Here is a 22,571-nt window from a genome sequence, read left to right as displayed (position 1 = left end):
ACCCCGCTCTCTCTCTTTCAATTCACATGCAAATGCCAGAGCTGAATGCAGGCCTGGCGTTTCTACTTTTGTTTCTTATTATTGTGGAAGATGAGGGAGCTGTCTGATCCCTGGCAGGCAGCATGGGCCGGCCTTGGGCGGAGAAACATTAGTTAAAATGTCACAAGCAGTGTGGACCCGGGCCGTCACGGTCGACAGAGTGTTTTTAAGCAAAGCACAAAAATAGCAGCCAAATTATTCTGAAGGAGATGTAGGTCAATATTGAAGTTTCTCTCTCAGGTGCGAGGGAGCGAAGCAGAGACAGGAGACTTTCTCTTTTTTTGATAGTGTAAACACAGCAGCGTCGGTATAGGCTGCACCTTCAGCAGCACCCGCCCTGGAGTATTAGGCCTGGTGTCACAAAACACACAAGTCAGAGACATAACGGGGGAGGGATGGGCTTCTTTGTGTTTACAGGAGGGGAGAAACAAGGGATGACACCACAATCGCGTAATTATGTTGTTTATTTCATTATACACAGCTGCATATTTCCGCTGCTATTGACGGTTGTGACACTTTGGTGCCTTTTGCTGGCTTACGTGAGGCTGCATGCGTGTGTAAAACATTTTTACAGTGGGACTATTTTGCACTAAGTCATCATTGTGATAACTGCCCGCTCTTTAAATCGTCCCTCACCCAAGCCTCTCTATGTATTACAGCTTTAGTCAGCAATCCCCTGCTCACACACACACACGCAGCAATTTCTATTTAATCCATCTACTAGGCTGAAGTGACTGCATTTACAGACAATAACACGCAGACAAAGAGGGATTTGACTATGCAAGAATACCCGAGCTGATAAGCAAGTTGAGACCCCTCCTCCCCTCTAGACAGAGACCAGGAGTTTAGCTTTTTTTCCCTCTGTAAAAGACTGAAATGAGTCGTCCAAAGCTGCATATCCTCCAGGCAGACAGAATGCTATACTGAATCCGCAAATGAAGTGGAAGACTGCATGAACGCACAAAATTCTATTTCGGTCTAAGTGTAATGTAGGCAAAGCCCCTCTCTTTTTTTTTTCAATGGAACATTTCGGCGGTACCATCTCCAGCAGCTTTCAGATGAACAAAAATTAGCATCTAGGCCAACAGGTGAGGCGTGTTGCGTGGAAACCAGATAGAGTTCCTCAGAAGTGTCCGGCTTCAGCCTCAGTGGGCAGAGAATATAAAGTAAGAGGATGAAAGAGCTCTTGGTAACCCTGCCTGCAACCACGAAGCACCTCCGCCATTTGAGGGGCTTAATTACCTTTAGCTGACCACTTCATTATCATATCAATAAAGACTGTGAACTTGAATGAGGCATGTTTAGAGGGGTATTGAGTGTTTTTCAGGACACGTTTTTGTACGAGCGTTTATTTGAATCTCATCAGAAGCCCTAAAAAGCAGTAATCCTCATGCAGTGATTCAGATATTCCCCTGGAGGATTAATTCTAAAGAGGCACTCACGCATTGATGTTTGGGTTGCTTCTCTGATACGGTTTGCTGGGAAACGAGGAAGGCGAGCTCCCGGTTCTTAACAACTGTCCCTTCACAGCAAAGAGGCACAGATTAGTGCAGGCTTGAAGTAACGTCACACTTCAAAATCGGGCAAATATACAGTACATGTATATAAATCTGCTGGTGCACTTTTATGTCACAGAATGGGGTCAGATGAAGTTTTTTTTTGTTTTTGTCTTATCTCCTCCCAAAGAACACACTCTCTTGGAATAAGTGAGCTGTGATTCAGTGTCACCAGGCATCTCAGCATGAAATCATTGAGGAATGCAATTATCACTTTGCCCAACAGACACATCGCTGAAATGAGAGCAAACAACTGGGAACAAGGCAGGGGACTAAAAGGGATGTGGGGGGGGGAGACACCCCAATGACCGCTCTGAGCCTGGAACGTGTTGAATTAGCAATGTCCCTGTCACATTAACTACAGTTTTCCGTCAAACTTACCCATATTTCACCCCATAACTTTGTCCTGTTACTTCATGTTTGCCGTTGTTTTATGACCGTTAAGAGTCATTATGCTCTCCATTATGACCTTTAAGTGATTCCACTGCCAAGGCGGCTATTGTGTGTCCCGTTTCCCTTGGCAGACCTTATCCAAAATTCATTCCCCCGCACAATAATTCTCCAGGAAATATTAAAAGCTGTTTAATAGAAAGGGGATCAGATTGGGGCTGGCCTACACTCGGGGTCATTTGAGCTCATTAGAATTGAGTGCATATTTAAAAAGCAGGCAGTTCTTCACATGAAAGAGCCAGCTGTAGTATTTCATCGAAGGCGTACTCCGCTGGGCAGGTACCCAACTGTCAGCCTGGTACTCGCTGAGAGGTAAACTGTCACCTCCTTGCTATTAAAAGAAGCTCCCCAGAGAGGGGAAAAAAGGGAGAAGAGGAGAGTTAGAGTACAAACTCATCTCCAGACAAAGGGAAACAAACAGCGCCTACACACAGATGGGTGACACCAGCAAAAGAAGCCAAGGTCAATATTTTTAACAACACATTAATAATACACGACCTGACAATTAGTAACGCAAAAAAAAGATTTTTTTTGGTCAACAGCATTGGGCAAATTTACTTAATTCGACAAGACTATTTAGGCAAAGCAAGGCCATAATAATGTTTACCTATGCACCACATTTAGTAAGTTAAGAACACAGGCGCTAAGACAACCAGCTCTAACACACGCACACACACACGCACACACACAGCTGAGGCTATCTTTGGCTGCAAACTGTGCCGTATGTGCTTGGCAGGCCGGCTGATGAAAGGTAACGACAGGAGAAGGACTCATTATAGATCGTGATTCAAACATGAAAGGAAGGTGGGACATTTTTCTAAGAATAACTTCATCTGCTCCTTTATTCCCCGGCACACACTGCTGATGCGTTCGGTCCGATGTGACAACTCATCTATGGAGACCGGTGTTTGATACAACCGCTTTCTAGATCGCAAAGTAATGGAAATGAATTTGGGACGGCAGAGTGACGTGTAAGCAAACACTTGTATCTGCAAATCTGATGTGTTTTGCTTCATCTAAGTCTTATATTTAATGGATATCAGGCTGAACACATACATGTAGAGATAATAGATTCTGCAATGTACTGGACTTGTTACATATACAAACTTAGCTGCAGAGTAGAGCCCTGAGTGAGGGCCTGTTGATAATAATAAGGGGGAGAGCCAAAGGGAGGAAGATGAGGCAGAAGTGTTAATGGAGCTATGATAGATTCATCTAGGTTTGGTGTTTTATAGGTGAATCTCCAATGTGTCTACTGCACAATATAAAAATACCACTGAGAACTGTAAAGGTTTGAGCCACGATGTCGGAGGTGAAATCAGATTTTGACACCAAATAATATACAAAATATAATCACGTTTTGTAAGCTTGCATACCTAAGAGGAGAAAGAATTTCATTGAGGGTGAACATTAGCGATGTTCTTCCTGTCCTCAGTTTCCTCAATGAAAGATTTACTTTGTTTACTGGATTGAAACCGTTTTCAACAGGACTCGAACAAGTGCTGGAATTCTCACAGAGTGGTATCTTGGCTGCTCATTTGAGGGAACTACTTTCTCGCAGCAGACATACAAAGCTCTTTGTTCATAACTTTTAGCACACAGCTGAAATGAAACTTTGTATGTAACAGTTGCGACATAAATGACGTAGGTTGATTATCTGCCAGGTTCATTTCCAGAGAAGCGGCTGCAGGTTTGACGTCTCAAAGGCATCGCAGTGAAAAGCGTCATCTCTTTTGTTTCATAAATAATGATTGAATTGCGAAAATAAATGTATTCAGTCTCAGATAGGCAACTTACAATCATTACCATCAGCACATTTGTATGGATGTTTGATTACACTCCTATTAAGCCATCAATCACATTTTTTTCAAACATAACATAACACATTTGGCATGAATCAATGTATGCTTACATGAAACAGTCCTATAGTTTGAAATTGCGAATCAATTTCCTCCACCTTCATTTCCTCACACACTTCTCATATTCAGATTACGCAATGTCTCATGTATATTTGAGGGGAATCTATTAATTCAGTCGGTGTACGTGTCATTTTGGTCTTAATCACAGGACAGATGGAAAAAAATCTGAATACAGAGCGCATGTAAATATGCTGAATGTATCTGTAGAGTTTCAGACTACATTTGATCTTGATATATGCTGCACTTGCACTGCTTGATGGATCATACGGAGCCGAATTAAAGAAACCCCTGCCAAACATGAAACAAAGAGCAATTACAGGCCTACAAAGAATAATCTGTTTTGTAGCATCACAGTGACCTGCAACGCTACAGAACAGGAGGCTTAAACTGCACAAAGCTTAAAATATGCTCTGGCTTACATAGCTGTTTCTCCACATCTGCTTGATTTGATGGCGTTGAGTTAAATGTGGAGTTAAAGTGTGCGATGTCAGACAGTCTGCTGGGACAGGGGAGGTTAAATAGCCATGAAGCGAGACCCAGTATTGAGCTGTGACTTCTCCCCCCCATGGGGTCTGGAAAACTGCACTTAAGAAAGCAGCTCATCAGAAAACACAGGCCGCACAAAACTGTTAGGGACAGCAGCGCCGCTCTGGTGTAACATGTGTTTGTGAAAGGATTTCTGGCTGAGAGACAGCAAGCAAGGCAGAGATGGCAAGAGAGAAGAAGTGTCAGGGACTGAAAGTAGAGTCCTGCCCGGAATTTTGAGAGTGCAATGTTGAATGAGGGCAAAAGAGAGAGTGTGTGTTGAATGTTGATACCGTGGGTCATTATTATCCCACACTCTTTCCACAGCATAAGGTATAACTTCATCAATTCAGTTTTAGACATCACTAACGGCTAATAACATTCTCCCTGCTCACGACAGAATGCTTTTTTGATAATTAGAAACAACAGGAATCAATGATGTAAAATGTTAAACTGAGCTCCAGGCAGAGATTTATTTATGAACGGGACTTTGTAATAGAGGCGCATTTTTCACCATGAATAACGACTGTTGAGCTGTTGTTCCCACATCCCGCTGGAGATGCAATTCATCAGAGCCAATAAGAACTGGTAATTCGTCTTCAGGTCTTTGTCTGATAGGGGAAGCTGATGAAAACCACAGGAAATGGCCGCACTACGTATAGCTCTGTGTACAGTATCTGTGAATTAATGTGCTGAGTTCAACAACATCTGTCACAAAAGGAGCCAAACACAACGATTCATGCACCCCCGAGGCACAATAAAACCATAAACAAAACTAATCGCAATAAAAATATCCTCCTTTATCTTCTCAAGTTGTTCCTCTATTTGACAATTACTATTTCTATTTACTATTTGATCCCAAACATTGAGCACAGTGTGGCCACTAAATGTCAGGTTATAAAGATTTTCTAAATGATATTAATTGATTTCTCTGGACAGTCGGAGTCACATTTGTCCATATTGTTAGAAAAATGAGACACAATTGCAAAAAGTCAACTGTAGCTGACGTTCCACTGACAAGTCCACTTCCTGGGGTGGAAAATCTCCTGACATCCACCATTCTGGACGGCCTGTCATTGTTAATAGTCGGTGCGTGGAAGGGGCAAGATCCTATCTTAAATGGCTGTGCCATCTCGGACAATAGATACATTGTTCTCCACTCCTTTTGCCTGTGCTACTGTGGGCCAATGTGCGGCAACAAGCGGAAACATACCCACACCGATACAATATTCACTCTCCTCGCAAAGGCCAACGGTCACTGAACACAAATACACGGTTGTAAGTCAAAAACTCCTGGGTGAGACAAAAGGCAGGGGACAGAAACTGGAGTTAGAGTGCACAGGAGTAGGAAAAGAACATTGATGGGTCAAGCAAAGAACATTAAGAGTGCCTAACTTTTTTGACCTATTGTATAACTGCTGTGTGCCTTTGTCAATGTTAATGGCTTCATTAGTAGCTGCTATAATGCCATTTTTCTCTGCAAGCTTAGCATCAGATACATGGCATCAAAGGTCACCAGCACACACACCTTTGAAGGTGTTTTTTCTATAGGTGGGAGTTATGGAGTTACACAAGGTAATAAACTATATTTTTATGCTTGGCATTCAGTGTTGGGGCATCCCACATATGCTGCTTCCTCCCTAAGATGTTCAGTTGACATTGGAGTCCAAACTGCAGCATCATTGGATAGACAGTATATATATATAATGGATGTCACGAGCAGAACAAAGATGGATAGACAATTTAGACATTCATGCAGAGCAAATTTGTTCAAGTTTAAGTTACAATTTAAAAGAAAAGAATAAGTAAGTAAGTAAAGTTGGCACATTATGTGAGTAATAAACATTCCTTACTGCCAAACTGAAAGATCTGACAAGAGTTAGGATGGGATATTGTCACCTAATAAAGAAGGCGACAACACTTCAAACTCCCTGAGGCGTTCCTGCAAGCACCTAACAAACAATACATATCGGAGCAACGCAGAGTTTTATTTGCCCCAAAGCAAACTACGCATTACCTAGCCTGTAAAAAATGCTTCTAATTTACCTCTAGCTAGTCTGTGTGTTTCTCCCAACCCAATTTGTTGTGTTGGTGGGTGGTAGAGTCCCACTGATTACTCTCCTACTGGCATGTGCTTTTTGACACCTTTCCTTTCCCAGCAGTGGAGTTGTGGGTTTAACAATAAATTAATTATATTGGTTGCAGACACAGGATAAAGAATAAATCACAATAACATCTATTATATAATATCTAAATATTTGGATGACTGGAAGCACCATCTGTGCAGAAACAGGGAGTCTAACTGCCACTAAGCTACATACGCATTCATTGAGCGTACGCCTCCTTTAAGGATGTATTCCAGCGTGTTTGTGAATGGCGAGAGTGACTGACAGACACACCTGGAGCAAACTTAGATCGACAGCCTTCCTTGACAGGCTTCGCGAAAAGTTAGATGGATGGGGAAAATATTCTGCTGACCTTTTCTATTTATAACGGTGATCCTTAAACCGGCAAACATGTGCAGGAACTGAGACTGACACACAAATTACTCAAAGGTCATGCTTTCCAGCTTTTCAAGGTAGGCCATCCCACTGATAGCATCAGCCATTTTTTCACAGAGGGAGGAAAGACCACGGGGATGATGGCAATATCCTGCATTGCTGCTGCTGTTTCCAGTCGCTGCTAAATGTCATATTTTCTTAAACAATGCCTCGTCTCTTGTATTCTGCCCTTGGGACTGTATGTCTGTCTTTGCTATTGTGGCCATTTAGTTTGTTTTCACGTGGTAAAATAATTGTGTACGGTACAAAGCTGCAGGATTAAAATTAATTGAGAATCCACATACTGTTCTCAGGCAAATTGTTTACTTGTTTGTTGGGGGATGTGTGCACCAATTCCTCAATGCTGACCCATCGTGTGTGTGTGTGTGTGTGTGTGTGTGTGTGTGTGTGTGTGTGTGTGTGTGTGTGTGTGTGTGTGTGTGTGTGTGTGTGTGTGTGTGTGTGTGTGTGTGTGTGTGTGTGTGTGTGTGTGTGTGTGTGTGTGTGTGTGTGTGTGTGTGTGTGTGTGTCTTTGCACTGCGTCACGGGGGGAAAGGCCTGTTGGGGTTATGGAAAGGGTGCAGTGTGGGGTGATGAATGGGATGCTTTTGTGCTCAGTCTCTGTGCTGTCTGCAAACCAGTGAAGGGGAGAGAGGTGAGAGGGAGGGATAAGGTGAGCGAGATAGTCAGATACCAAGGGAGAAAGAGGCAGAGATTTAAAAAAAAAAAAAAAAAGAAAAGAAAAGAGAGAGAGCAGATCAGAGAAACACTTGAGAGGAGTGGGAAGTACAGGTGTGATGTTGGGAGGTAGAAGGTGAAAGAATGGAGGGAGAGGTGAGGACCAGAAGGAGAAAGAGAGAAAGAGGAGACAGACTGCTTGTGCATTCAACACCTCTAACAAAGCAACAACTACATCGGCTAATGCAGTAAATTGGTGTCGTCCACGATAATGGAAAAGCAAACAACTGTCCCTGGAGAACAGAGCAACAGGAGGCAGAGTGCCCCGCTTGGTCATTTCGATCACTCGGCAGATTACGTGACCTCATGGCATCCAACCTTCACACATGATGGGGTCTGGAAATGGGCCAATCACAGTGAGTGATGCTGATGAGTTTGGCCAAAGCTGTTGGTGTAGCCACACAGAGAGAACCATCCAAGTGTATGACTTGGCAATCAGCAAAAAGTATGAAACATTTACAAAATTTTAAACAGAACAGCATTACAATAGAAACTGAGGTGGCGCTATTAGAAGGTCAGCCGTGATGTCAAGTTTTGATGTGTGATATTTAAGAGACCTTTAAAACACTAAGAAGCATAAAGTCAGCATCACATGAGGATGAAATCACCCGGGACCGGTCTTGCAAGCAACGCCAGCTGGGCAGGTAGTTTGCACAGCATTCACTCTTATCTTATTTGTCTTCTCTGTAATGATGGATCAGAAGAAGAATTTGTAGTAACTAGAACAAATAGGTTTTTTTTATGGCCTCAAACACGCAAAGGTTGTTGTATTTTCTGTTTTGCAACTACTGCAGCTCAGACTAGGCATTTAGTAAAAGCAAGTAAACAAAGTATAAAAAACTAAGAAAGCAGTAGTCTCTTGACAGTTCATTTCTGTGTTACTGCTGGTTGCTATTTTTGACATTTCCTTGAATTTCACTCTTTGTTTAAGTCCAACTAAATGGTGAAATATTCCTAGATTTATTCTGTGTTGAAAAAGGAAAAGCCTTCATATTCTGTACAACACTGACTCCATGAATATTATTCAGCTATTGAAGCAACAATAACTTTTAATAATAAAATACATAACAAATAAAATAGCCTTTACACACACGTTTCAGTCCACTCCATCACAGCCTTTGTCTTTGGTCAGCAGACTAGATTTGATCCTCGTTCAAAAGATATTAGTTTTTAGTTTGAACATTTGAAATGGCTGTAATGTAGCATTGATGTGGTCTTTTTATTGCCCTCACAAAAAGTAATCAAGTAAGAGGAATATTGGCAGGAATGTGACGTGATGAAACAATCATTCCCTATTTCCTGCTTCATTTTGTGTTTTAACAGAGAATTTAATGAGAATTTGTCTGCGATTCCTCACCGTGAAGTGGCTAGATAATACTTTCTGTCTGCCCACAGTGGGGTCCGCTGAGGCCACGGCGGCATGTCTTTTCTGTGATGAAACAGCAGCAGAGGAGTGGCAGGCTAAGGGAGTGGGCGAGCGAGACACAAGAAACATTCTGTTTCCTCTCCAGCGCCACTAACAGCAGGACGAGATCTAGAGCAGCCACACATACGGCATCCATACCCCCCAACGCAGCCAGAGCAGCATGCATCCACTCTTGCTGAGCAGTCGGCAGTCAGCAGTAGCTCTACTGTGCACACTCCCTCTCTCTGAATCCATCTAACTAATAGCGTATACAAGGAAGTAAATAGATCAAGCCAACTTCATTTGAACAAGCAAATTTGCATGTGGACAACAACAAATGGCTTTTGTTGCCATTCATTATCTAAGATCCTGTCTTTGCAGGACAGTAGAGGGTTCACTTACTCAACTGAGATTGAGCCTTAAAATTCAACACCCACCCAAAGTAGAGTGGCGTAGATGAAGCCAGGTGATGATGTGAGGAGGCAGACATCATTAGCCTCCATCATCACACTTCATCAGAGGAGTGTGCCCGTTCTGTTAGCCTGTCAGTGTAATGAGCTGGAAGTATGGACAAAAGCAGATGGCTTTATGAGTCAGACAATAAGGTTCTCATGATTGAACATATATCATTCATTTCAATTTAAGATGTCAAGCTATTTTTCTCATTGCTGAATCTCGGTGGCAATCCATTATCAAAGGCTTGAAGAGCTGCCAGCACTCCGAATCAGCTGGATTTCAATGAGACTTTTTGAGTCCTGGGAATAATCCATCAAGACTGAAAGTGAGTTAAAGTACAGAAAGGCTGTGCTGACTGAGTGTAATGATAATTTGTGGAGTGACGAACGGCGTTCCCGGGTTGATGTTTACGATTTTGCCCTAGAATGCAGCCTAGAACCACGGAGCATCTGATCATCTGCACCAAACGCATTGAATTCATGTCGTGAAGGGAATTAAAGTCTATACTGGTTCGAAGGTGAAATCAGTGTAATTATAACAGCATTCAGTGGATCATTCCCTGAGTTATCATACTTTGTATGTACATACAGATAGAGTATTATGTCAGTCAAAGGTGATATTATAAGTATTCTTATAGCAGTATTTGCCTCATCTTATGTCACTCCAGCTAGGTTGTTAATAGCTATATAACTACTTAATTTAAAAACGCGATCAAACTTCCACAAAGAAAATACAAAGTTATCTGCTGTCAGCTGAACATGAGAGGACATTTCACATGCACCTGACGACATGAAACCCCAACTGTCACCACAGACAGACACAATTCGCCAATATCACACAATACACAAACGCGTTTGACCACAAGATCAAACTTGGCCTCAGCAGCTCAGCAGGACGGTGCCCGCGGAACATTTACGGCTGTTTCTACATGTAGTCGCCCCCGATGCTGAAAGACCGCAAACAACTGGAACTCTTCCACTTCCACCTCCTCCTCGGTCGCCGCTTAGCAGCAAGTGCAACAGTACTCACCCCCAGTTTCTTACTCCGTATCCGCACGTATCCCTGTTTCACTATGTCGTTGAAGTTGGAAGCCATGGTGAGGGGGCGGATGGGGAAGGGGGGGAGGGGGGGGGGGAGGTGAAGCTGGTAGCTCCCAGGGGCTGAACGCCGCAAAGCGAGCTCTTTTCTCGGGCACTGAGGCGTTTCAGCTACGCTTTCGGTCGCTCCGACATCCAGCGGGGAGGAGGGATAGAGGAGAGAGCGAGCGCCGGCACCACCACCTCTTCTCCTTGTGTCAGCGCTCGTGCTTCCCGGCTTCAGCGGCGGCGCGTTCCATCCGGGCGCGGAGGGAGATACCACACGTCAGCTGACTCACCTCAAGCCGGGAGGAGAGGAGAGAAGAGCGGCTTCCTGGACCACACCATCCCCAAAAGCGCGAGGGGGGAGGGGGGAACTTTTCCACCTCGAAAAAATCTCAAAACAAATGCGCATTTTAATTTCCTCAGATAATTCCCTTACCTACATTTTTTATACGCCACATATTATTACTTGAATCTCTCCGGGATTCGAATACCCTTATGCCAATTTTTAATCAATTCGTACCTAAAGCCCATATACAGTGGTTCTCAAACCGTGTTACCAGTGCCACCTGTGGTACTAAAAGCTTCCCTTTGGTAAATATGGAAATTGCAGCAGAAATCAGCATAATTGCAATCTGTGGGGATTACGTGTTTGTGGCATCATGTTCGTTATTAAATTTTCGAAAAAATATAAATACTCGACTACGAATGTAATTCTTTTCTATATGGGCGTCAGGTACCAATGGAGCAAATACTGTAAACTTGGTTTCAGTACGGCAGAAACACACTCCTGAGGGTTTTCTGTGTTTTTGTTGTTGATTAGGTCAAAGTCATATAATTAAATTGAGAATATGTTTATAGCAATAGCATCTAAGCACGTAACTTTCAATTTAAAAACCACTCGGTTATGTGGAAAGTGTCATGGCTCTGTAGTGCCACCTACACCTAAGACCTGATTTGCGAAAAACCTTTTGGACCCCAATACCATTTACCACAAGGGGAATGGCTGCCCCAGTTGTCAATTGTGACTCATGGTCTGAGGTCTCATGTGAGAGTTGTGGAGGATAGACTTGGGTGCAGCAGCAGGGAGGAGGTGGAAATTTAGATTTCCAATGATTCCACAGACTACACAATCATTGCTTTAACCAATTAATCAGTATAGAATTCAGTGCAGCAAACCAGAGGGTTTACTTCAACTAGTTAGAATGAAAATAAGCCTTAATAATGTCCCAGTTTAATCACTGCAAAATCATCCTTTTTAATTAGAATTCCCCCTGAGTGGATCAGTGAACTATAATCACTCATCGTGGTCAACACTTTTAGTTGATTGGTTGTTTTGGGGCTTTATAGGGAACGAGTCAGCCATTAGTCATCACTGAGAAATGATGGTCTCATCTCAAAATTATGATAAAACGGCTCTGTTTTTTTTATTAGTTCCGAATTTTAAGGTCTCTAATTGTGTTCATGTGCAGAGTGACAATAACCAACGTATTTTCAAGAAAATCAATCCATTTCAGTTAGTCAATTAGAATTTGTTTACTTGATTATAGTTTTTGTATAGAGACTTAAATAGTTTTATTGGTAAAGATTTTCTATTGTCGTGGGAAGTTTTTATTTGACAATCTATCACTATGTTTTCTTGGTAATTTGTTTTGATTTTCTTTTAGATCTTCTGCATACTCAGTTTCCATGGTAGTGAGGGGTTTGTGAATGCAGATTTTTATAGTAACAGCGTATTTTGGTGTTTTCTTTTGTATTATTTGTATAACAGCCTATGTAGTAGGGTGGCAGTGTTCACCTTTCTGCTTCTGATCCTTAAAATCCCATTTAAATACATGGAGCACATTCTGCTTTTGCGCCGGCTCAATAGTCATCATGCCACACATGATTACCGACATAATTGGTGAATTTTCCTATAACTCCTGAAGTCTGAAATAATCACTGACATTTTAAATACACACTTTTTTCATCATGTTCCTGGAAAATAATGTAGATATGCAAATGCTCAACAAAGCTTAATGTTCAGACTAATTTGCAACACATTTTTTACCTTGCCTTTTGGTTATTAGCTGTCTGACAATGAATATCATTTCCATATTTTTCACCAGGTAGCCTATTAATAAGGGAACATAATTTGAGATTGCCAGTGTGCGAGCACCTGTCACGGTTCACTAGAACAGAGGACCCAAGCGCAGATTCTCAGGAAACACATGTATTTATTATGTATTTATTATAACGGGCAAAAGGTTCCAGGGGAGCTGGCAAAAGGCAGTGTCGGGGACAGGCAGGGTACATCCGTGGGCAGGCTGCAAGAGACGAGGTCGAGGGCAGGCGTAAATGCGAGGGCTGGAGACGGGAGGCGAGGTCAGGTTCAGGCGTAGGTCCGGGGTTGAGCGCACAGGGAAACACTGTGAAGCGAGAGGGAGATACTGCCACGGAGGACACGGGAAACAGGAACGGTAACAGAAGCAACATAACGTAACGATCGGACAAAGAACACATGTAACACATATACACATCAGACAGGGGAGGAGACAACGAGACACAGGTGAACCACATTAGGGAAGACAGGTAATCACCATGATGGGAAATACATGAGGGTAGGAAGTAAAGACACCAGGAACGTGGACAAGACAGAGTTTCAAAATAAAACCGCAAGTAACACAAGAGACAGACCGTGACAGCACCCTGTCTTGTCATTATTATATAGCCATGGATTGATGTTGTTGATTTGTTGTAGAATAAAACCTGACAGCCCCTGTATGATATTGCAGACTGGCAACCAAAAAGCACTCAATGTAGAAGCAAAAACACATTGTAATCCCTGCCAAAGCTATAATCCCGATCAGGATGTCGTGAGATATGCAGTAGCTCTGGATGTGCTGTGGTAGAGAGTGAAAGCCTTGGTGTACAGCAGATGAATCAGGTATATTGATATGAAGGGCTGGATTACTTATGTTGATTAAAATGTGGAGGAGAGTGAGGGCTTATATAACCGAGTTACATAGATAACTGTATTTGGGATGTAAAATTCAAACATCTTTTTCCTGTAAAATTGTCCCTCCAAGATTAATCTGTTGTTTTACTTTGCATTTCAACAATTAACCCAGCGCCATATGCTGGCAATATGAGAGAACAGATTTACTTATATTAATGGTGACAGCAATGTTCCAACCCAGCCTGCACCTTTATTGTTTTGCACATAAATCCTTTTGCTCATGTTAATGTAATCATCTCTTCCTTTGCCCTGAAAGAAAAAATCCTCTACTTTCAGTGGTTGGGGGCTTTGTGCAGCGTGGTATTGCTGGTTGACACGCTGAAAACTGCTGTTTCATCAAGTGTCAGCTTTTGAGTCCAAAGCTGAAACAAAATATCTGTTTGCCTTCATGTTCATTACAATCACAAGGGAGAGTAAAGATAGAGCAAGCTGCCACCCATCCAATAAACAGCTTGGCTTTGATAGTCATATCTCTGTGGAAGTGTCCTCAAATTTCAGACTTGTCAAAGTTCTTCTGCCTTAATAATCTTCTTTGTAAAAAAAACAATGTTAGGATGACATATTCAGCTCTGATAAGAACCAAGAGCTGTCCTGGGTTTGGAGATACTGGTAGAAATTGCCTGTTGTGATGCCGAACCTACAACCATTTTAGCCTCATCTGGTCTCAGGTAGGAAGGCTGCACACTGTGTAGGCCCCCACAGAAACCAACATATGGCCCTGACATACATGAATAGTTGCCAACAAGGTCAGATGTGGGGGGCGCACTCAAGAGCAGAGAGACCTTCACCAAGGTCATGTGCAAACCAAATCTGCTGAGCCGTAGAAAAGAACCATTCCTATATAGCAATTTATCAGGTATAATCATCATCATATTTCATGCATGTTCTGTGGCAGGTATAGAAGTCCCCCCACATTTACGATGATTAATCTTGGGGAAAACTGAGTTGACTGCAGTGGAACCACGACTCCCATTTGAACACCACGCGATCCAACACAAGATTGAATTGTTTATACAGTCTCTGCAGAGGGTAAAACAACCTGGAGATAGTTTTGATAGACTGGTGAAATATTAGAATTGCCTTTGCTCTTGAGGCTTAGTTTGTCGCAGTGATATTTGGCAAACACTCACAGGCACAAACAGCTAAATAATTAACATGTTTCAAAAAGATAAGCATGAGAGGGAGAGAGGGAGAGAGTTGTGTCTTCATGCTCAGCCGTTTACCAGGTATGCGTTGGCGGGTGGAGGAGAGAAAAGAGAAAATAGAGATCACACAGGCAGTGTTATGGTAATGTTCTGCTCTAGGTTCCTGTGCTCAAGCTTTTTACAGCATCCCCTATCAGTCTGATATGTTAATAGGCACAATGGGATTTGGGTTTGATTAAATGTCAAAGCCTGGAGGATAAAAGGTGGAGTGGAAAGAGGAAAAAATACTAATTTCTCAAAATAAGTGAAGTGGGCTCTATGTCGCCTTGGCCCTACAAGGAGAACATTGGTTAGTCATATAATATAGGACAGCCAAGGTGTTGAAAGTCCCAAAGGTCCTGCCATGGCATGTTTGTGATTTACTCCATAACAGTAAAGAAGCAGAAGTGTCTGGAGGGCAAATCTGTCCTTCTCTGGAAGGTGAATTGTGTGAGTGGGCGATTTGAGAGGGGTCTATACTTCAATTATGGACGACTCGGCTAAAAGAAAACTGCTGCAAGAACAGCTCCAAGCATCAAATTAACCAAGAATCTTACCAGAAACAAAGGGGTACAACGTAATTTAATTAAATAATGTAATTGGCAACAACAAAGCAGTGAACTTTTTATGTTTCTCTATGATTCCCTATATCCTAATCATTGAACATATATAGAACACATACATTGAATCAGCACTGGTTTTTAGTTGCAAGTATAAAATCTAGAATTTGAGAAGGTTTTTATGGTAATGAAAGAAGAGTGAAAGATCTGCAGGAGGCTGAGGTGAGAGTGTGAGATGGAGATGAGAGGGAAGGGAGGAAAGGAAAGAGTAGATACAGACATGCGGTGAAGCAGAGGGGAAAGTGCACCAATAGAGAGAAGGAAGAAGAGAGGAAAGATGGACACAATGACTTGAAAAGGAATGGATCATTGTCAGTGAAAGGCTATACCTCCCACTGGTTTGACCCAGTCTTTGTGTTCTAAATTGAGGTCCATCTTGTGGCACGGTGAGGATGAACCCTGGGCTCGATCTCGGGAGACTTTGCAGTTCTGCTGCTGTGGCATTTCTCACAGAGGCAGCAGGGGAGGCTGAATCCACTGGAAGATAGAGGAGTGAAGTAGGTGCCCCCCTCCATCCTCACAAGAGGGATGAGACGTCGGTTTTTTTCCCCCCGCTCTGTCTTTTTCTTTATACCACGCAGCCAATTTGGAGACCAGAAAGTGGATTCATCAGCTTTCTAAGGGAAGGAGTGGCTGGTCCTGGATCACTGACCAGGTCCTTCATGTGACCCACTCATTTATTTCAATCGTCTGTGACATCTGATAAATTACATCTCACATTTTTATGATTAATGAATGTAAACATTTGAGTAAGTCCTCACCTTGATTTTCTACTTCATAATTATATTCTTAAACTCAACATTATTATAACTAACGTGATTATAATTGTATTCTCAGTGCTTTATAATGATATATACAGTTTATAAATCTATCAACATTGCGTTTAGTGCTGATGTCATCACACTGCAGTTTGTTGTCATGTTTTATTTTGAAAATCTCTTCTCTCATACCCTCAATACTGTGAGATCAATGGTCAGGGACTGATCAGCTGAAAAACTGAAGCTAGTAAAGATTCAATATGTTGCTCAAGCACACTCCAGCACGACAGAGGCTTGCTGTCAAGAGAGTGTGAATCACAAGTGTGACAATCTCACTTGTGTGCCAGCCAGCAGGCCCTGATCCTGCAGATTTGCTAACATGTGCTGCTGTGTCCCTTTAACTAATAGCAGCCTCTCTTCATTCAAAAAGAGTGGGAACAAGCATGACTAATGTGTATGCCCTGTAGAGGGCAATATTGTCTGCTTTGTCTAACAAGGAGTGCTATGTAGGGATAGTTTACATGTATATATTCTTAAATTGTGTGATGATGAGATTCTGTATATCTTATTTTATAATGTGGTGAAGTACCAAAGTATAAGCTCTCTGACTAATATATTGGTACAAATATAGTAAGCTACAGTATAAGTCCTAAAACTTAATTCAGTTGAAACCAAGATAGTTTTGAATTGGTTGTTGATATAAGTTTGGTCTTCAAATATGCAGAATTTAGTGCAACAGCGCGTCAGTTGGTCAGGTGTTGGATACAAGAAAGATCAATGGAGGTGAGGGTCAAATGTGGCAAAAGCTGCACCTTGAGCTCCAAAGGTGATTGGCTTCCTTATTTAATCTGACAGATTTAATACAAAACAGGTGATGCTTGTGCTTTTCTCAATGGCTGTAGCTTGTGGGCCCTTCTTTTGGCTTGGCAGAAGCACATGACTCCAGCGCTCACCATCCAGGTTGGGACAAAGCTACTCTTTTACCTCCAGGGCTCGCTCCACAACGGCTCATGTGTGAGCATGGAAAATTAGTGGAAATCAAACCTCCTCTGTAAATACTGAAAGGTCAGCGATGACGTCAGAGTCCGGGGACAGCCTGCTTCATGATTTTGTGGCCCATCACCGGTGCCTGATTCGTCACAGGTCTTTATATTTTGCACTCCATGCTCCTCAAGCATGAACCTGCTATAAATACAGTAGCACACTTCTTTAATAGAATTGTGATTGGGATCTTGCCCGCTGCTCATAAGTCTGTCTACTCTTTCATGTGTTACAGGAAGCTACAAAATAATTTTTGCTGAGTCGCTCTAAAACTTGAAAACAAAATTATTTTTGGAGTCCTTTTGATGTAGTTAACTATGAACTGTAGTTTCTCAGGTTTTTTCAGTTTTGTTTTCATGCTGTGCTCCACTTCCACTACCCCTGGGCCCTTGAGAGCTTGGCCCAAAACTTCCTCACTTCCTTTTCTTCTATTACGACTGAATGCAAATAAGTGTGTGCACTCATCTGTGATGCATGGCCTTATTGTTTGCCCACGATACACAACTGTATGTAGCTATACAGAATATCCCTTGTTGTCTTGCCAGGCATCATAAATCCTTGAGTTAGTTTTCCGCATTTATTTTTCTTTCCATTGCAAACAATTGTTTGTTCTTCAGGCAGATCCTCTGATGGTGCCTCAGTTAGGCAGCGATTCTTTGAAACCCGATCCATTTCCTCTGTTATCCATGGCTTTGTGTTTAAGATTGATGCCACATTCCCAAGCTATAGTATTGCTATTACTGTTATTATTAACACAATCTCAACTCAGCCACATCTGGAGGATAAACAGCTGACTCCAAGCAATATGCACTGACAAAATCAGGGTGGTTTAAAATTCTCTCATGTGTCCAGAAATCGTATTAAATCTCACTGTAAAAGCCTGGTATCCAAAAACTATTGTGTCAAAAATGCAGCACAACTTTGTTAGAGCCCATGTAGGACCTGCAGGCTTTAATCACCAGTCCATACAAAAAGCACAACACATAGGAGAGAGATGAGTTCACTTCTTTAAGATGTTCATATGTGAAGAGGACTTGTGATTGTTCATTCTAAGGTGCACGTGTGAGAGCAGTGCAGCCTGGTAGGCAGCCAGCCCCTCCTGGAGATGTACTGTAAGCACAACTGTCCCAATTCAGCACTGCTTGTTTTAGGAAGGCTTTTACATGTGGCCCACATCTGCATCAGGAGCATAAAATTCCATCACTGGCACCCATTTATACAGGAACAAATGTCGGTGTTTGTGTCTTTTGTGTGTAAAAACTTGACAGCAATTCCTCCCTGTTGCTCCTTGTTTTGGTTATAAAGCATTACAACAATAGCTGCAGTCTTTTTGTTGAAGGTGACAGGTTGCATGCACAGTTGACCTCTTGGGTTTACACTTTATGTGTCTGCAGAGATACACGTGTAGTCTTTTGTCACTAGTTTACACCTCTGCCAGATGTTCTTGTTTGGGCTCTCTGCTCACCTGAGTTTAGTTTGGAAATAGTCTTGTAGCTGCAAAAGCGGGGTATTTTTCTTAATTATGTATCAAACAAAAGGAACTTTTCTTTTGCCTCAAGGCCTCATTTATTTGTCTTGGACTAGAACACAGAGGGAGTATTTGATCTGTTAAAGCCTTCTGTAATTAACCTGGACGGCACATTGGCCAAGTCTCAGTTGTTGACAGTGTGTGTGCGTGTGTGCGTGTGTGTGTGCGTGTGTGTGTGTGTGTGTGTGTGTGTGTGTGTGTGTGTGTTGCTGGAACTTCAGCACTCTCAGATAGCACTGTAGTTGTTCCAGGATTTGATATGCACCATTAAATCACACATTACAGATTATACCAACATACCATAGGCACCCATGTGAAGGTAACCATTGGTTTGACAGTATTAGGTCACACTAGTCACACCTCAGTAAAATTCTGCAATAAGGGAACCATATAATAGTAGCACATGTTGCTCTGCATGTTAAAAGATCCTGAAGAGTTTGCCAGGTATGGTGGGATAGAACTACTGTACACAGACTTAAAGACTATCATTTTACAGTGGGGCTTAAGTGGTTCAAGTTGGAATAATTAGCTTTTCCAGGAAAAATCGTGTTTCACTTGAGCACAGGCTAGAAAACACACGCACGGAACTTCCATCACATCTGAAAAAGGAGATGTGTGTGTGTTCCATCCAGCAGCCCTTGATTGGTAAATTCCATGCATCACCTTGAGTATCTGGTATTCAAAGATTATTCACTTTCAGCTGTCTGAATACACATTATAGCTTTTCAAATTTTTCAATTTCATTCTAATAGTTGAGTGGGTTGGTCACAGGGCAGCCAGTTGGTAATGAATGGTTATTATAAATCAAATGTCTAAGATTGGTCAGAGGTTTGTTTAAAAAGCATAGAGGCCTAAAATAACTCAATAGTTATATGAGTCACCTTGCCACTCAGGAAAAGCTTATTTTTTTCTCCACCAAAGTACCCACTCCATCTTAGCAATAACACATTCACAGTGTGGCTATGTACATGTAATATTTTTGGATCACGAGGGGAAAAAAACCCCTCCCTGTCAGATTTAATGTTTTGTTCATCTGCCAAAGTAAAGGTTTGACAAGAAGGAACACAGTCATTACCACGGGCAACCATAACTTTTCACCTCAGTGCTGACGGCTTCTCAGACGCCATCGCCACTATCTGACTCGCATCCAACCGCAGGAGGACACGTAGATATAGCGCATAAGCAAACAGGTGAGCGAGCTGAAAGAACAGCATCCAACACAGACGTTACAATCAAACCAAAATATACAGCGGTTTCGCAGACAGCACAGACAAATGCAGAACCACACACACACACACACGTCTCCACTCTCCCCCTCCCCCCCCACTCTCTTCAGGTATATATGGTCTCTTTGACACAGTCTGCCAGTCTGCTGCCATGCAGCGCCACATTTAGCTCTGCAAGAAGCGCCAGACTGCAGCTGAGCAGAGCACAGTGAGGAGGTTATTAATGGCCTTCCTTATTTTAAACGACAGTCTGAAAACACTGGTGGCACCATGCAGACCGTGCAAGCTGCAAGCTTGTCTTTCATCCCATCTGTCCTCACAGCACTCTTCTCACTCGTAATGGGCCCGTGGCTGATGCTGTGTCGGTTTGTTCCTAATGCACCCTCATCTGTCTGCTGGTTCGCATATGAAGGCAAACAACAATGCTTCTCTATCAAGCGATGCATCTTACAGCTTGCTCAACTTTATTTAATGTGCATTTTGTATTGTTTTAATACATCCCAAAATATAGGTAAAGCTGAGAAAACGTGTGGGAGCGGAGTTATCGCAGCATTGTCACAGAGGTGTCACAGAATTAATACTCTACTTTGTGTTATCTGACCTTTAGGTTATCTCTTACCCTTTAATTTCCTCTCTTCTGTTTCCTCCCTCTTGCTATCCCCCTGATCGTCTTCCCTTTCATTCTTCCGAGTCTGAAAAAGGCTTCAGAGACTCAAGCTGCGGTGATAGGCCCACCTATGGCCGCACCCTGCTGTGAATTTTGACATCTGTCTGATGTATACCTCTCTTTCCCGCACAAGACCTGGACGCACACGTGCGGCCTATCGAGCTCTCCACTTGCTGCCGAGCTCAGCGAATCACAACCGATAGAGTCTAATATAAACATCTACTAAATCTGTTAGGGCATAAATAAGTCTGTGCATGTGTGAATATGTATTTGAGCGTGGTGTTTTGATTTTCACACCGTGTGTTTTCTTTCCCATCCTTTTGGGCAAATGAATGGCCGTACTGAAATAATAGAAGCTGTCAGTATGGAAAGATCTTTTAAATTCCATCACACCGTCGACATCATCACACACACACAAAGCTAAACACAAAGCCAGCCTTTGTTTGCCCCATGTGTCCCTTGCTTCATGAACAACACTTCACCTCACTGAGTTCTTTCACATAAACTACATATACTGTGGTTGTGTACATGTGTCTGTGTTTTACAGTTTTGCAAAATGGAGGAAGTACTTACATTTTACTTGACTATATTCCATTTTGTGCCCTAAAACCTAAAACTGGACAGAGTGAGAAACATTTAAATCTGAGTAAAGTTAGCTGATACTTTATTTAGTTACTTCAGTTGAATTTTTAGTGCAGGATATTTCTAACAAGTGAGCAAAGGAATGGACTACTTTTTCTGCCACTGCCTGCATGAGGCTTGACGCATGTGCTCTCTGCCCCATATGTGCAATAACATCTGTCACTAGGGGTTAATACGTCATTGCTATTTGCACACCTTGCCACCTGTAAAACGGGCAGGAAAACCATTTAGAAGGTTTGCATTTATAACGTGTCACCTTGGTGTCACTGGTTTAGTTGCTGTATGTTCAACACATCATAAATCCGGCCTATCACGTTGGATCTCTGCAGTATTTTTGCCCGGGCAATAACAAAGACTGACAGCTTTAGTCACAACCCATCGCAGCCCTGCAGGCATTGTAACACTGTCCGACATGGATACGGTGGAGGCCATTATGGATCGGTCATTTCGCTCCATTGCCGCTCAAAAGCAAATGAGGAGTGACGACTGCGCTCCCGTATGAATGACCCTGGGAGGGAAGCTGAGGCATTCAAATCAGAGGCTTTCCGCTCTCAAGGTTTGTCTGAACAGCAAGGTATGGATGTTGGCGGTTGGGGGGGGACCCGGAAGTCTGGGAGATTGGTGTTCAGATGAAAAGCCGTTATCCTTCATCTAACCCACACCTTCCACTTCAGTCACCCCCTGGGGTACTTTGATGTTTGGTGCCTTGGCTCTGCATACTTAGTGTCAACGTGTAATGACTCACCAGCTCAGATTGTCAGCCAGACTATTATGAACCATATTTTGTAAACTGTATATTCCTTCCGTATTTGCTGAAGGCATTTGGCTAGTTCGGGTTATTGAATTCTATGCTTACTATATTCATTAAAATAGCTTTTTCATCTAATGACCATAATAATTAAGAGGAAATTTCTTGTCAAACTTTCTTCCAGAGTTTAATTTTTCCAAACACGTCACCCTAGATTTATCTCCGACTGTGCTTGAGGTGAAATTAATCTGTAAAAATAAACACGCATCTGAATTACGCTCGTGTAGCTTCACAACTACGCAGCACTGGCCCATCACCACTGGCACCACAATGTTTCAGCAGGAAATCCAATAACAACAGTAGACTGAAAGAGACATTTGTCAAATGCTCTAATTAATTGTACATCTCACAGAGTTACTGGCACGTGTGGAACAATGATTGATAGCGAGAGA

General features: G+C 42.4%; 1 protein-coding gene across 1 annotated transcript in view; it reads right to left on the bottom strand.

The window, feature by feature from the left end:
- The window catches only part of dok6 (docking protein 6), a 35,493-nt gene extending 24,662 nt beyond the window's left edge, over positions 1–10,831 (bottom strand). Inside the window, exon 1 of the mRNA XM_076158288.1 lies at positions 10,658–10,831. Within this exon, the coding sequence (XP_076014403.1) occupies positions 10,658–10,723 (66 nt within the window). The 5' untranslated portion in view covers positions 10,724–10,831. The remainder of the gene's footprint in view (positions 1–10,657) is intronic.
- Positions 10,832–22,571: the final 11,740 nt, after the last annotated feature.

Source organism: Genypterus blacodes, unplaced genomic scaffold, assembly GCF_046128005.1.
Source record: "Genypterus blacodes isolate CSIRO-AG114 ecotype Tasmania unplaced genomic scaffold, CSIRO-AGI_Gbla_v1 ptg000076l_1, whole genome shotgun sequence".
Lineage (NCBI taxonomy): Eukaryota > Metazoa > Chordata > Actinopteri > Ophidiiformes > Ophidiidae > Genypterus > Genypterus blacodes.
This window is presented reverse-complemented; position numbering and strand designations above follow the sequence as displayed.